General features: G+C 37.9%; 1 protein-coding gene across 7 annotated transcripts in view; it reads left to right on the top strand.

The window, feature by feature from the left end:
* Positions 1-8,675, top strand: part of LOC143020987 (cell adhesion molecule Dscam1-like) — a 90,675-nt gene extending 82,000 nt beyond the window's left edge. For 6 of the 7 annotated variants that reach the window (XM_076178086.1, XM_076178080.1, XM_076178059.1 and 3 more), the window contains exons 36-38: positions 98-190; positions 459-535; positions 3,109-8,675. In XM_076178086.1, the coding sequence (XP_076034201.1) occupies positions 98-190; positions 459-535; positions 3,109-3,212 (274 nt within the window). In that variant the 3' untranslated portion in view covers positions 3,213-8,675. The remainder of the gene's footprint in view (positions 1-97; positions 191-458; positions 536-3,108) is intronic. The other variant, XM_076178104.1, reaches the window with a different exon arrangement.
* The last annotated feature ends 7,521 nt before the right edge of the window (positions 8,676-16,196 follow it).

Here is a 16,196-nt window from a genome sequence, read left to right as displayed (position 1 = left end):
AAAAAGACTGGCTCTCATTGCTACGGTCTCTGCTGCTTCTGTGTAGTCTTACCTGTAACTATTACATCGATACTCTTTATTTTACATATATCTCAAGACCGATCAAGGACAAGAAAGAGAAAAACAAAAGGCCTACATGCCACGACAACAACACCGAGAATATTGAAGAAAACTGCAGTTCGGCTTGCAGGTCCTGTCATTTTCGTATCTACATCTATATCTATACATATATATACGAGTATATATATCCACGCACGCATTCATCATGTCTTACATTTTCTTTTTCTTTTTTTAGTTGACTTTTTCATTTTCTTTTTTCTTTTTTTATCAAGATATTTGTTATAACCATGTTATTTAGAGTAACCACATCCACACGCGTTTATAATCAAAGATCCATTCAATGATGCATTCTTTGTTGTTTTTGTTTCTAAAATTCATTAATTTTTTCTACATTATAGTGAGGACGCCTATAGTAGACGCAACACCCTTGAGTTTTCCGAGGCGGAATGTGACCACCCATCAACTAAAGTTGTAGGTAAGAATGACATCGAGTTCTAAACAAATTTATGAATATAACTTTTTCACCATCCTACCCCTACGCAGTGTGGGAAGTGAGAAACCCCTAGTAGAGCAAAATCCCGTTTTTTTTTTTTTTTTTTTTTTTTTTTTTTTTTTTTTTTTTTTTTTTTTTTTTTTTTTTTTTTTTTTTTTTTTTTTTTTTTTTTTTTTTTTTTTTTTTTAAGTCTTAGGTTGCGTCGGTTCCCCGCATGGCCTGCACTGCTGGGCACCAAAGCGGCATATTCCGCAACTGGTCCCGGTAATCGAACTCACGACCACATGCTGATGAGTTCGCCAAGGTATCCACTAGGCTAGCGCGCGGCACATAAATATAAATATAAATATCTAGAAACATAAATCAAAGGTTGGTGAACAAGAGTGAACCATTCCAAATTGTGCAAATTTATTTGCTATTCCACACCACATTTGGCAATTTTAAAAACATTTGGCATATTTTCTTGACTATGATACCTTTGGGGTGATATTTACATGATTAGAATTTTTAATAAAACCCACAGAAGTTTCCTTACCCATTGTTTACATACCGCAACCTAAGTCCCTTAATCCGACACTCGCCAACCGCCACTTGTACGGACATTTGGGCCCAAAATATAAACTCACTGCGGGAATTGGCCCCCCCAGGACATAAGATACTACCAAATTCCGAAGTGGATTTATGTCCCGGACCTAAACATTCGATCAAGGAGTGGCTGACGAGTGTTGGAGAGACCTAGGTGTGTGTACATATATATATATATATATATATATATATATATATATATATATGTATATATATATATATATATATATATCACAGGTGAGAAATGTAGTAACACATTTATAAATCACAACTAACACCACAGTCGGACGAAAGAAAAAGTTGCGTAAGCGGAACTATATATTTCGATTGCTACCTGCAATCCTCTTCAGTAGTACAAAGTGGCAGGGAGGAGGCTATCTTAAGTAGCAACCTCTTACAAAAGAAAGGGAACATGAGAAAATAAATAACATCACTGAAGAGGATTGCAGGTAGCAATCGAAATATATAGTTCCGCTTACGCAACTTTTTCTTTCGTCCGACTGTGGTGTTCGTTGTGATATATATATATATATATATATATATATATATATATATATATATGTATATATATATATATATATATATATATATGTGTGTGTGTGTGTGTGTGTGTGTGTGTGTGTGTGTGTGTGTATGTATATATATACATATAGAAATATATATATATATATATATATGTATATATATAAATATATGTACAACACTGAATGGGTCCCAGTTACTAGAGATACATTTTCATCAACAACAATGCACTTTAATTCTAAGCAATTAACATCGAAAGAACCGTGGAGGCACATACACTGGTCACGTGCTTACCGCCGATAGTTCGAGTACTCAGTTGTACCACGTTTCAATTTCTGCATGTGCCTCCACGGTTCTTCCGATGTTGATGGCTTAGATTGAAAGTGCATTGTGGTTGATATATATATATATATATATATATATATATATATATATATATATATATATAAATATACATATATACATATGTAACCACATATGCATAGCACATACAAACACAAAAGAAAAATATATACAATCGCTCTTATAGTAAGTCTTTAACCTGAGGAAAACTATGATATTTCTTTTGATATGAATAACATCATTTAAGCTATTTCTCCATTTACGTATCATTTATCACCTACACGATCTCCTATATCATTTAAAATGCTACGACTAGAACTGGCGCAGGGTACGAACTTTCAGCCCAGCTTCGTCCGACAAAGAGGCAATTTTTGTAGGTTGCCACCTTGAGCATTAAGCTCTAGAATATGTCAATACAAATGAAGTCAAGGATACATTCCGAGTGGGAATGAAGTCAAGGATACCCTCCGAGTGGGCCGTGCAGTAGTCCAGTGGATACCGTGCCGAGCTCGTTAGCTGGTGATTTTGAGTTCGAGATTTCCGAGAACCGCTGCGGGTTTTCAGCGTTGGTTTCCGACAGCTCTGGCCGAGCGGGTAGTCAAGCCAAATATCGGCATAAAAATGGCTTCCTGCAAATGACAGGACTTGCATTTCCTGGGAGTGGGATGTTGAGTTTATATGAGATACACTTCGAATTCGAGAAGGGAGACTCAGACATAATCTTCCCTTTCCCACATATTGACATTTAGAGAACCCCTCACTGGATATTCTCCTTCAGTTGCCAAAGCTGTGGCTCTTTACAGTCGAGGACACAGCTCAACAAGGCATATCTATTGACTGATTGGTTAATTTATAGACTAATCACTATTAGATGTTTGATGGACTAGCTGAATGACTGATTGGTCTATTGATTAATTGACAGTCTGGCTAGCCATGAGCCCTTGGTTGACTGGCTCATTGATCAACTCTTGATTGGTCTATTGGTCAACTTATTGATTAGTTTATTGGTAAACTGACTGGTTTTTAACTCATTGACTGTTTTCTTGGTAAATTAACTTGTTTTTTAACTGACTGGTTTATTGGTGAACTGACTTGTCCTTTTACAGATGCTGAAGTGGATGAATTCGAACACCTTAAGGTCGACCTTGCCATGGATAAGCTCCTCATGGATCCACGTGGTCCTCCAAAAGCCAGCGCAACGGCCCTCTGACCCTCAAACCCATAGCTAGAGGCTAGGGTCATCACGACCGCTCTTTGATCTTGACCTGATCTTGACCTGATCTTGACCAAATTCTTCCGGTCACTTCCGGTCACTGACCTCTCCTCTCGGAGAAGAAGATAACTATCAGCTTATGATCCAAGATCTTCGTCATAAAATATTGACACTTGACCTAAGTTACTTCTTGTTGACCAGAAGGTTTCAACAGTCAACATAAGGCCATTCTCAGTGGTTAATACTTATACTTTGATATCTCCTTCTTTAATATGACAAAAAATGTATTGACTTGCCCACCACTTTGGCTGACTAAATCATGACTCATCATTGTGATTTAGTAGTAAACATACTGATTTACAATGTAATGATCATATATGAAAATGCTTTGGTCAGAACTAGCAGTACGAGATGTAGTGTAGGCAAGTGCATTCTTGATAAAAGAATATCATCTACGATTTAATGGCCAACCTAGGTCAGTCACTTTCAAAGATCTCTAAACTAGGTCATCGTCAAGGAACCTTGACCTAGACTATTTCACCTGGACCGAAAGGCTTAATCTAAAGTTCAAGTTAAGTCAATCTCATGAACCTCACTGGCCTCTCACCTTTGACCAATACACTCGAAGAGTCTCCTATGTCCCTTTGCCTGGAAGCGAATGACCGAACCGAGATTCCACCCTCCACCCCTTTGCCAAATACTCTCAAATCAATTATTCGACGATGCAAGTGCAAATATTTGAAGTCAATCCGAGGAAGACTGAACGCTGGGGGTACAACTTATAAAATAGTTTTCCATCATTATTCCTTTAGTCTTGTGACGCACTTGATGAGTGTTTCTCTTGATAATATCAGACGTTTCTTATCGTTCGAGGTCCTCTTCAGCTTTTAAACTACTCCACAGCTGTATGAGAGCGTTTGGTGTTGGAGGAAACAAACTCTAGAGAGTATGTCATCAGACATTAGGAATCAACCTTCGTGCAAAGGAATATACACAAATCTAATCCTAAGACAGACCTTCCTCCCTTATTATCTAAACCTTTCTCCGCTGAATAAGATCACCTGTAGGTAGGCAGAAAAAACATTAACAGTAAAATGAGAGAGAGAGGGAATCACATATGTGGCGACGAACTTCATATTTATTTGTCAGCCCTTTCGGCAATCAATGTTGCCATCTTCAATGAGTCTACAATAAAAGAGAATATGTCAGAAATTTACACAACAAAAATAAGCATGTCGAAGATGGTAATGTTGAATAATAAAGATGATGTTCGTGGACAACTCTGTGAGTCTCTTTTTACTGAAGTTACGGTTTGCTACGAACACGCAAGTTTCCAAAATAATGTTAACAGTTTCGTCAGTTTGGAAAAGTAAGGAAGACATTGTTCATCTATGGATTCATCGGCCATTGCTTTCGTGGGTGAATATCATCTATCTATTTCTTATCTATATACCAATAGGCTTCTTTTACTTTACAAGAGAGGTAACCACCCATAACGTACATTCACCCCAACTTATTTTAAGATTCTAGTTGGAGTTCTTTTACCAGACTCTCTTATGCATTGAAGTCCCCTAGGGCGAACATACAGAGAGCAGGTTTATTAGTTAGCTTAGACCACAGTTCTATTAATGGTGTGGCCAAAAAAGTTCATTGGTGAAATGCACTTAATTACTATTCATCTGGTGATGCTGTGACCCATTAATAACAAGGAAACAAACAAAAATAAATTAAACCAAATATTCTCAGAAATCTTGGATTGTTACTAAAAAGAAAATGAAAATCCTAAGATTTGGCGTATAGAGTTTTGCACTAAAAATATATTAGGAAAAAAAAAAACAGAATTATAAGATCACAATATATCTTAGTATTAGGAACACTTCTATGAATTTATCTTTGTATTCATCTCTATTTTTCATACTACTTCCGTATTTCCTCCTCACCTGCTCTGTATCCTTATGTTAACCCCTTGATTACTGCGATTCAGTGTTGAAATTCTGCTGTTGCAGATACCACATGAAGACCAATCCCATCCTGAACGTCCTGTTTACCAATTAAAAAAGTTGCTTATCTTGACACAATGTATACTCTTACCGAAGGAGCTCATTTTCCAAAATCTCACTTAGTGATGACGTCATTTTCATACTTGTATCCTTTGTCCTACAATGGTAATTCACAGTTATAGTTTGTCAAATCCATAACCTAACATACCAAATGCCTTTGTTCTATCTGATACAAGACGATTTGATCAAAGCATGGGTTTACACAGTCACGACTTCAGCCACAACTTCGGCTACGATTGAGAGATCGTGGCGTTGTCGTGAAACACAGTCGTGACTGTGTAAAACCAAACTAAGAAAAGATTTGATTACCCAGTCAGGTCAGAATCGACTCAGAACTTCAAACCAATGCCCGCCAGCTGCTTACATCATCGAAATCGTCGTAAACATGTTAAATGGGTTGTTAGATCATCCTCAAAGAAATTCGTTTATTTTGTGTAATTGTAAATTATCTTATGGTTGTGATCACCATAACTAAGTTGTACATTGTACTTCTTGTATACTCTACAGAATGACCACCAAACTCTACTTATATTTCTAAGGAAAATTATTTCTTTTTCCTTGACCATTCCAAGGAATGATGTGCATACCTAAACGAGTCTTTTTACCGAATGTCTACAGGGAATGTCTGATCAGGCTTTGTCTACTGGAATGTCTGAGTAGAGGAATGTCTACTTGACGTATATGATCCGGTAACTGTATATCAACTATTGTATGCATGAGGGATTCTTGTGAATGTAGCCATAATTGAAAATATTTTTTTATTGTTTTCTGGTCTTTTTACTGTAGATAGTTGAATATGAATATATAGATAGATTGATTACGAGGGTCATAATTCATTGTTGAGTAGATGAAGAGAGGTGAAGGTGTAAACTTAGTCGTATGAATTTTTATATAAGAGAAAATTGATTGTTAAATGTACAGAGCTTTCAAAAGCATAAACCTGCTTTTCTGGTGCAAAAGAAAAAGCTCTCCGAACAGCAAAATTTTCTATAATTACCAGGCACTTTTTTGAGTTCTTCCCTAGCTGTGTATTGCGCCTTTTTGATTACTCGATTCTGTAGATGTTTTATGTATATTCAGTTACTAAGGTATGTTGGTTTCAATGCCTCACAATTACTATTGAAAACAATGAACTCATGAATCGGGAAATTTGGTTCCTGGACACAGCTACCACCATTAAATGAAGAATGTTGAGCATGTCAGCCGTTTTGAGTCCAAAAGTCAAAAGTAATAGTGAAGCAGGGGAGTCGAATTAAGTAATTGATTGTACTTTGGTTAACGCAAGCTATTTTGTTTAATCTATTTCCCCGCTACCATTGACAGCTAGATAGTTTTTACGATCATTTATTTTGGTGGATTTGCCATTTTTAGGAAGTATATGTCTCGGATAATTTCGCGTGCTCTTGTTTTTGCGAGAATATACAGGTTTCTCAGTGTTAGAAGTATTTTGATTTTGAATATGATATTAACAATGGTTCATCAATTTCGAAAATGTTCCTCGTTTAACAAACCGTACGAACAACCACGACGAAACACATTGTGCAATCCAATGTGAGTGTTTTATCTAGACGTTCCTAGTTGAACAAGACACGTGATCTATGTGCTTCTAGATACTGTTGTGTGTGTTAAAAGGCCTGTGGAAGTAACCTTTTGATTAAATAACAATAATCTTGAAGAAAAAAATATTCTTTTTGTGAAGTCTTGAAACACTACAGAAAAAGGATATATTTTTTTTTTTCAAACATATGCTTCGATCTCTCGCTATTGCTGGAAAGACGAGAAACAATCGAAATAAACGACGTACACTTTGAAAACCAACAAAGAAGTGCTTCTATCAGTGGCAAGAAGAAAAGGTTCCACCATTATTTGTCTCTTGAATATAAACGCAACGTCTTTCACTGTCGCCGTACACACAAGTCGTAAAAGAACAATCGCATAGAACGTTCGAGAACTACGTGACAATAACAAGAACAATAAGAACAGTATGACTGTATACTACAGTTTTTCTACAGTGCATTGAAGCAGCTACTGTACATGGCACATTGCGATGAAGCTGCAGTCTGTTATGTGTTGTGGTGTATTCCTGATAATATTATGATGCCAGTATTGTTACCACGGACTTCATTCAATTGCGTTGTGATATTAGGATATAATGGCTTTCCCTTCACCTCCTGTAAACATTTCATCAAAGTCTCCTTTTGCCCTGACTGTAAAAAAATGTGTTCATAGGATCTTCTCTATGTAGGTGTATAGGATTAACCCCAGAGAATCTAGGCTCTCCTCTTACTTGAATAGAACTGTCTAGCACGTACAAGTGCTCTATGTAATTTGCTAGAATTGGCTAGAAGTTCGAGGAACTTGCTCTCTATATACGAAGGGTTTATTCCCCTTTATAAGGGAGGTAGCCACCCGAAGCACGCACCCACTCAAATCCATTGTTACCCTCACAACTTAGCTCCTCTTGGATGAAAGTCCATCCCTGTCTCCTGCCCTGTGCACGAGTCCGAAGCAATGCAGCAAGACACAGCGCACCTACAACAGGGTCGCCTCCCTCTTTCTCCCCTTATGCGGAAAGTAGAGAATATGCGGAGATATCCCTTCGGAGTGCGTTTACTAACTACGTTTGAAAAGAATATTGAATTTCTATGTATTCTTTCCAAATAATTGGAAATGCATGGAATGTTCAAGTACTCTACCCAAGAATGTAATAGAATTTCTTGACAGAAACTACATTTGAGTATATGAGGTGTTCCAGAAACAGAAGGGCATCCTTGCCATCTTTGCTAGTTTCTAGTTAAGAACGGACATATATATAAGAAGCATACGGCTTTCAATACCCGGTGCTTAACTCAAAACTAGTAAAAGTGGCGGTGATGCCCCTCTGTTTCTCGACGCATAATATGAAAGGTCTTCTCGACCAGAATTTAGTGTTGGTTCTTCATATATTTTTGAGGTTCTGGATAGATTTCATTCTACATAGTGCCAAGCAGTTCTATCTAACGAAGTTGAGAGCCCAGGGTTCTTTTGGGTTAGATTTAAGTCTGTTAGAAACAACGGGAACTTAGAATATAGAAGATATAGCTTTTCATAAATATGCTGTTGTTGTACTGCTTTTTTAAAATATGAATGATTTAATATGTAAGATGTTGCGATGGAAAGATCCAACCTTATTGTCATTGTTAACATCACTTTAATCCGAAAACAATGTAAGCAGCCGTCATAGTGCACAAGAATGCCCCTTTTATAAATACACATCTCTAGATAGGAACTTTTATACGCATCAGAAGGTAGATGGCGATGACCGAGCATGTGCACGAGAATACCTGCGAGCATAAGTTAACCCATACTTATGTACAAAGGCAGGTACACGCACACACACACACACACACACACACACACACACACACACACACACACACACACACACACACACACACACACACACACACACACACACACACACACACACACACACACACACACACACACACACACACACACACACGTGCAATTAAATGTTAGCTTAATGACTTTCAAGCGTACAGTTTTGTGTATGCATGAAATTTTCTTACCTCCTTCAATACCACGGGGCACCCGCATCTATTCCATTGCGACAAATGCCAGATTGATTGACTCAGGTAAAGGAATGGCTTCTGGCATGAATAGACAGTGCCCATGCCAGGGTGCCATGCCTCAGCTGGACAAAATATCCTGTTCTTTGCTACAACGGAGTTCCTATTGGGCCCCGCGGTGTTGAAAGGACAGTTGTTTCAAAAAGATTTATCACAGTGGCCATGTTAGTGTCCCACAGTGTCAGTGATTTGCAAATTTGAGTCATCGTTCTTATTGGGTTGAGGTCCAAAGGAAAATAGGGAAATAAGGTAACAAGTAAATAGAATTATATACATATATATATATATATATATATATATATATATATATATGTATATATATACCTCACCATATATATATATATATATATATATATATATTTATATATAATGTATGTATGTATAAGACCAAGGTAAATGAATACATAAAAAACAGGAATAAGATACAAAAATTATAAGTATGTATGTAAATAGATATATTACTTCAACTTCTTTTTCATAAAATTACTCTCAAATTATCAGATTTTTTCTTCGTGTCTATTTCAAAACTTGTCATTTCTTTTTCAAACTTTTCTCTTAAAATTTCTCGAAATATTTTTATCAAAAATCCTTCTGATGGCCTCTACTATCTCGTGTTTGGATCGTGAATCGTTTTTTTTTTTTTTTCCTCTCTCTTTAATTCTTCTCGAAGTTTTGACTCAAAAATTTCTCCTAAATTCTTCTCGAAATTTTGATTAAAAAAGTTCTCTTTAATTCTTCTCGAAATTTTGACTCAAAAATTTCACTAAAACCATTCTAAGGACCTCTTCCGTATTTGAATATTGACTCAAGTTTAGAATCATCTGCTCTAAGTTTTGGTTACGTCTTTATATGATTTCAGTGATGATGATGATGGTAATGACGCTGGTGCTGGAAAAAAAATAAAAACATAATTGAAAAAATATATATATATAAAAATACAAATATTTGTAAATAATAAAAAGGCGTTGAAAATAGAATATATGAGTATTTATGATAGAAAATTATAAATATACGATAAACGGATACAAAAGATGATACGTATAATATTATCTTATATGTAACTCACATGTGACATATTGATTCTGAAGAAAGGTAGATTTGATAAGACTATTAAAGAGAGGCCAAGTTTGACTGTAAATACTTTGCTATGATGTTTATAGATGTTATATTTGTATATATAGCGACATCTCCAACATATTCATATTATATTAAACGGTTATTGAATAAAAATGGGTGTTTTCCAATATCATGTTTTTATTTCTCATAGTATAAAGTATACTGACAATGGTAAATCTTAGACGGGCCCGAAGTTGTCAGGTCAGCGGATTTGTCCTAATCCTGCTCCAAAAGGAGAATTTTTGTGTATAGGGCACTGTGATATACATAGGAGGAACCTGCACTTAGGGCCGTGTGTGTGGGACCCAGCCAAAGTCTAAGTTCTTGGTGGATTTTTCCCTTTCCGTTTCAGACGCCCGCACCTTTCTCTGAGTGGTCTCCAAGTGAAATCCTCAAAGTACCTCGTGACTCTCGACCTGTGGGTGAGATGGTGACCCAATCGGAGCAGGTGACCAAACATGACCCCAAAACGAAAAGATCCCAAAGGGTACCCAGGGATTTTGGCGAAAATCGGTAGGTCACTGATTTGGCCAAAACTTATCCCCAGAGGGAGAGAGTCGACCACAGTTCACCGCGAGGCAGACGCGAGGAGCCTGGGCCAAAGAGCCTGTGCGTAGTGACCATCCTAAAATTTACCCTTTTCTCCAATTTTTCACATTTCCGCCTCAGGCGTCCATACTGTTGGCCTATGCGGTGTCCAATTGAAATCCACAGGAGCCCTGGTGACCCCCGACCTGTGGGTGAAATGTTGGCCAAATCGAAGCAGGTGACCAAAATGACCTCAAAAAAGGGTTACCCAGCCAATGGGCAGGGATGGTCCTTCATTCACAACGAGCTAAGATAATAGGGAAATAATTGATGGGTGGGAGTGAGATTGGTGGAAGTGCCAAGAGTGTATGTTTGGGGCCCAGCCAATGTTGAGGCTCTGGCCCTTCCGCATCTAACGCCTGCACCTCTGGTCTGAGTGTTCTCTATGTAATATCCGCAGACCTCGTGGTCCTCAACTTGTGAATGAGATAATATCTCAATCGTAGCGAGTGACTTTGATGACCTGATAATTCTCAAAAGCATTTATGGGCGTAATGGTCTGCTCACCGATTTGGCCCAATCTTGCTCCAGAGGAAGAGAGTCGTGCACTGAGGACTGTGGGGCTAGATACGAGGAATCTAGTCGTATAAGCGTGTGCATGGGACCCGGCCAAATCCAAGGCCCTCATGGATTCTAGCATTTGTACCTCTAGGGCTCGTACCTTTCGTCTGAATGAGACTGTGGCCAAATACGGGATGGAGTGGCTATAATCACCCGAAAAATTCTCTCGGGGATTTACGATCATTTATGAGCGAAATTCTCAGGTCTGCCGATTTGGCCCAAACTCACAGAGCACTGGGCGTTTGGTCCAACCAAAATGAGGCTCTGGGGGGGATTTTTGCCTTTCCGCACCTTTGCTTGGCCGGAGTGATCTCTAAGTGATGTCCGCAGGAGGCATCGTGGTCCTCGACCTCTGGGTGAGATAATGAACAAATCGACGAGAGTGACGGAAATGACACGAAATTTCTCACAGGGAAATGGTCAGGTCGGCCGATTTGGCCCAAACTTCACATAAAGTGAGAGAATCGGGCACAGTGCACTTTGTGAGAAGAATCTGGTTAGGTTAGGTTAGGTTAGGTTAGGTTAGGTTAGGTTAGGTTAGGTTAGGTTAGGTTAGGTTAGGTTAAGCTAGGTTAGGTTAGGTTAGGTTAAGTTAGGTTAGATTAGGTTAGGGTAGGTTAAGTTAGGTTAAGTTAAGTTAGGTTATGTTAGGTTGAGTTAGGCTAGGTTACGTTAGATAAGGTTAGGTTAGGTTAGGTTGGGTTAGGTTAGGTTAGGTTAGGCTAAGTTAAATTGGGTTAGGTTAGGCTAGGTTAGGTTAAGTTAGGATAGGCTAGATTAGGTTAGGATAGGTTAGGTTAGGTTAGGTTAGGTGAGGTTAGGTAAGGTTAAGTTAGATTAGGTTAAGTTAGGTTAGGCTAGGTTAGGTTAGGTTAGGTTAGGTTAGGTTAGGTTAGGTTAAGTTGGGTTAGGTTTGGTTTGGTTAGGATAGGTTAGGTTAAGTTAGGTTAGGTTAGGCTAAGTTAGGTTAGGTTAGGTTAGGTTAGGTTAGGTTAGGTTAGGTTGTGTTAGGTTAGGTTAAATTAGGTTATGTTAGGTTAAGCTAGGTTAGGGTAGGTTAAGTTAGGTTAGGTTAGGCTAGGTTAGGTTAGGTTAGGTTAGGTTGGGTTAAGCTAGGTTAGGTTAAGCTAGGTTAGGTTAGGTTAGGTTAAGTTAGGTTAGGTTAAGTTAGGTTAGGTTAGGTTAGGTTAGGTTAAGTTAGGTTAGGTTAGGTTGGGTTAAGTTAGGTAAGGTTAGGTTAGGTTAGGTTAGGTTAGGTTAGGTTAAGTTAGGTTAGGTTAGGTTAGGTTAGGTTAAGTTAGGTTAAGTTAGGTTAGGTTAGGTTTGGTTAGGTCAGGTTAGGTTAGGTTAGGTTATGTAAGGTTAGGTTTAGTTAGGTTAGGTTAGGTTAGGTCAGGCAGGGTTAGGTTAGGTTAGGCTAGGTTAGGTTAGGTTGGTTTAAGTTAGGCTTAACTTAGGTTAGGTTAGGTTGGTTAGGTTAGGTTAGGTTACGTTAGGGTAGGTTAAGTTAGGTTGGGTTAGGTTAGGTAAGGTTAGGCTAGGTTAGTTAGGTTAGTTTAGGCAAGGTTAGGTTAGGTTAGGTTAGGTTAACTTAGGTTAGGTTAGGTTAAATTAGGTTAGGTAAGGTTAGGTTAGGTTAGGTTTGGTTAGTTTAGTTTAGGATAGGTTAGGTTAGGTTAGGTTAGGTTAAGTTAGGTTAGGTTAGGTTTGTTTAGGTTAGGTTAGGTTAGGTTAAGTTAGGTTAGGTTAAGTTAGGTTAACTTGGGTTAGGGTGGGTTAGGTTAGGTTAGGTTGGGTTAAGTTAGGATAGGTTAGGTTAAATTAGGTTAGGTTAGGTTAGGCAAGGTTAGGTTAGGTTAGGTTAGTTTAGGCTTGGTTAGGTTAGGTTAAGCTAGGTTAGGTTAGGTTAAGTATGTTAGGTTAGGCGTGGGTACCAGTTAATTTTAAGGATTGGTTAGGTTAGGTTAGGTTAGGTTAGGTTAGGTTAGGTTAGGTTAGGTTAGGTTAGGTTAGGTTAGATTAGGTTGGTTAGGTTAGGTTGAATTAGGTTAGGTTAGGTTGAGTTAGGTTAGGTTGAGTTAGGTTAGGTTAGGTTAGGTTAGGTTAGGTTAGGTTAGGTTAGGTTAGGTTAACTTAGGTTAGGTTAAGTTAGGTTAGGCTAGGTTAGGTTAGGTTAACTTAGGTTAGGTTAGGTTAGGTTAGTTTGGGTTAAGTTAGGTAAGGTTAGGTTAAGTTAGGTTATGTTAGGTTAGGCTAGGTTAGGTTAGGCTAGGTTAGGTTAGGTTAAGTTAGGTTAGGTTAGGTTAGGTTATGCAAGGTTAAGTTAGGTTAGGCTAGGTTAGGTTAGGTTGAGTTAGGTTAGGTAAGATTAGGTTAAGTTAGGTTAGGTTGGTTAGGTTAGGTTAGGTTAGGTTAGGCTAGGATAGATTAGGCTAGGTTAGGTTAGGTTGGGTTAGGTTAGGTGAGGTTAGGTTAACTTAGGTTAGGTTGGTTAGGTTAGGTTAGGTTAGGTTAGGTTACGTTAGGTTAGGTTGGGTTGGGTAAGGTTATGTTAGGTTAGGTTAGGTTAGGTTAGCTTAGGTTAGGTTAGGTTAAGCTAGGTTAAGTTAGGTTAGGTTAAGTTAGGTTAGGTTAGTTTAGGCTAGGCTAGGTTACGTTAAGTTAGGTTAGGTTGAGTTAGGTTAGGTTAGGTTAGGTTAGGTTAGGCTAGGTTAGGTTAAGATAGGTTTGGTTAGGTTATGTTAGGTTAGGTTAGGTTAGGTTAGGATAGTTTAGGCTACGTTAGGTTAGGTTAGATTTGGTTAGGTCAGGTTAGGTTAGGTTACGTTAGGTTAACTTAGGTTAGGTTAGGTTAGGTTAGGTTAGGTTAGGTTAGGATAGGTTAGGTTAGGTTAGGTTAGGTCAGGTTAAGTTAGGTTAGTCTAGGTTAGGTTAGGTTAGGTTAGGTTAGGTTGGGTTATTGGGTAAGGTTAGGTTAGGTTAAGTTAAGTTAGGTTAGGTTAGGCTAGGTTAGGCTAGGTTAGGTTAGGTTAGGTTAGGTTAGGTTAGGTTAGGTTAGGTTAAGTTTGAATTAAGGTGGGGTTATGTTAGGTTTCATTATGTTAGGTTGGGTTATGTTATGTTGGGTTAGGTTAGGTTATTTTTGGTTGGGTAAGGTTGAGTTAAGTTAGAATATATTAGGTCAGGTTAGGTTAGGTTAAGTTGTGTTGGATTAGGTTCTGTTGGGTTAGGTTACGTTATTTTGGGTTAGGTAAGGTTGAGTTTAGTTAGGATATGTTAGGTCAGGTTAGGTTATGTTAAGTTGGGTTGGGTTAGGTTCTGTTAGTTTTGATTAGTTAGATTCGATTAAGTTAGGTCCATTAGGTTAGGTTAAGTTAGGTTAGGTTTGGGTAGGGTAGTTTAGGTTTGGGTAGGTTAGTTTAGGTTGTATTAGGTTTAGATTTGGTTAAATTATTTTAGGTTGGGTTAGTTTAGGTTAAGTTGTTGTGGTTTACTTTGGTTACTTAAGTTAAGGTAGGTCAGGTTAGGTCAGTTTCGTTTAGGTTAGGTTACCTTAGATGCTTACTACCCACGACGTTGACTGAGAGTGTAAATAATTCAATTGGTGTGTTAAATTATATGATGATATGGTTTAACGTCACACACATACCCCCCCTCCTATCTGAAGGCTAGGACGGTGCCCCCCACAGAGGACTTTATAGCGTAGAATTTAATGAACCATGCCCTTGATTTAACTTCGCCGGTGGCAGGATTCGAACTGCCATACCATCGACCTTCGCCGCAAGTAATGATGCCGCGCAGCTAGCTAAATAGATGGTAAAAAAACGAGTGCTTGTACTCAAATTAAATGGTACACAGGATGTGTTCTGGCCATAAGTGTTCAGTCGGGATCTAGTCAGTCCAACAGTTTCAGAGGCGGCCTGAACAGAACAATTTAGTAACCCATACACACACAGTTAATCTCCACAGTCCTGATTTTGCAAGTATGTGGACCACATTATCTTCAAATCACGGTTCACACAGCAATAGAACCAATACAATCCAGACCAATGCAATATTCTTTTATATAATATGCTATGGTGGAACAAACGTTATTAGGAAAGGGAAGTAACAAATAAATATACAAATGTGTGTGTGTGTGTGTGTGTGTGTGTGTGTGTGTGTGTGTAAACAAGATAACATCGATCATCTATATCGTGTACTAAAGGAACGCATTCTACCCAAATAACTTAGTTACTCCTTAAACATTTTTCTTGAAAGACATATGAATAGAAAACGATAGCTTTTAGCCCCAACCTTTATATATATATATATATATATATATATATATATATATATATATATATATATATATATATATATATATATATATATATATATATATATATATATATATATATATATATATATATATATATATATATATATATATATAATATATATATATATACATTTGAATGTTAGATTTTTCGGGTGATTTAGGTCCAAAATCAATGAAACTAGAAGTGCCTCCGTCAATGAGGATAGGCGTCACTGATGCATTGGGCACTCCTTCCTTTGGGGCAGGATTGGATCAAATCGGCCGAGTTGACCATTTGGCTCTTAAATGCTTGGGTATGACCCTGTGGAAATTTTAGAGTAACTATAGCCACTCACTACGTTTGGGCCACTATCTCACCCATAGGTCGAGGGCCATATGGACTTCTGCATATATCACTTAGAGACCACATAAGGCCAAGGTGCAATTGGGAGAGAAGGAAAGCCAAAAATCCACCAGGAGATTTAAATTTTACTGTTACCCACGCCTAGCCTAACCTAACATACCTTAACCTAACCTAACCTAGCCTAAACTGAACTAACCTAACCTAACTTAACCTAACTTTACCTAACCTAACCTAAGTTAACCTAACTTAACCTAACCTGACCTATCCTAACCTAACTTAACCTAACCTAACCTAAGTTAATCTAACCTAACCTAACCTAATCTAACCTAACTTAACCTAACCTAACCTAACCAATGCTAA

The sequence above is a fragment of the Oratosquilla oratoria genome, chromosome 3 (genome assembly GCF_046742065.1).
Source record: "Oratosquilla oratoria isolate Oo_2021 chromosome 3, ASM4674206v1, whole genome shotgun sequence".
NCBI classification, from domain to species: Eukaryota; Metazoa; Arthropoda; class Malacostraca; order Stomatopoda; family Squillidae; genus Oratosquilla; species Oratosquilla oratoria.
This window is presented reverse-complemented; position numbering and strand designations above follow the sequence as displayed.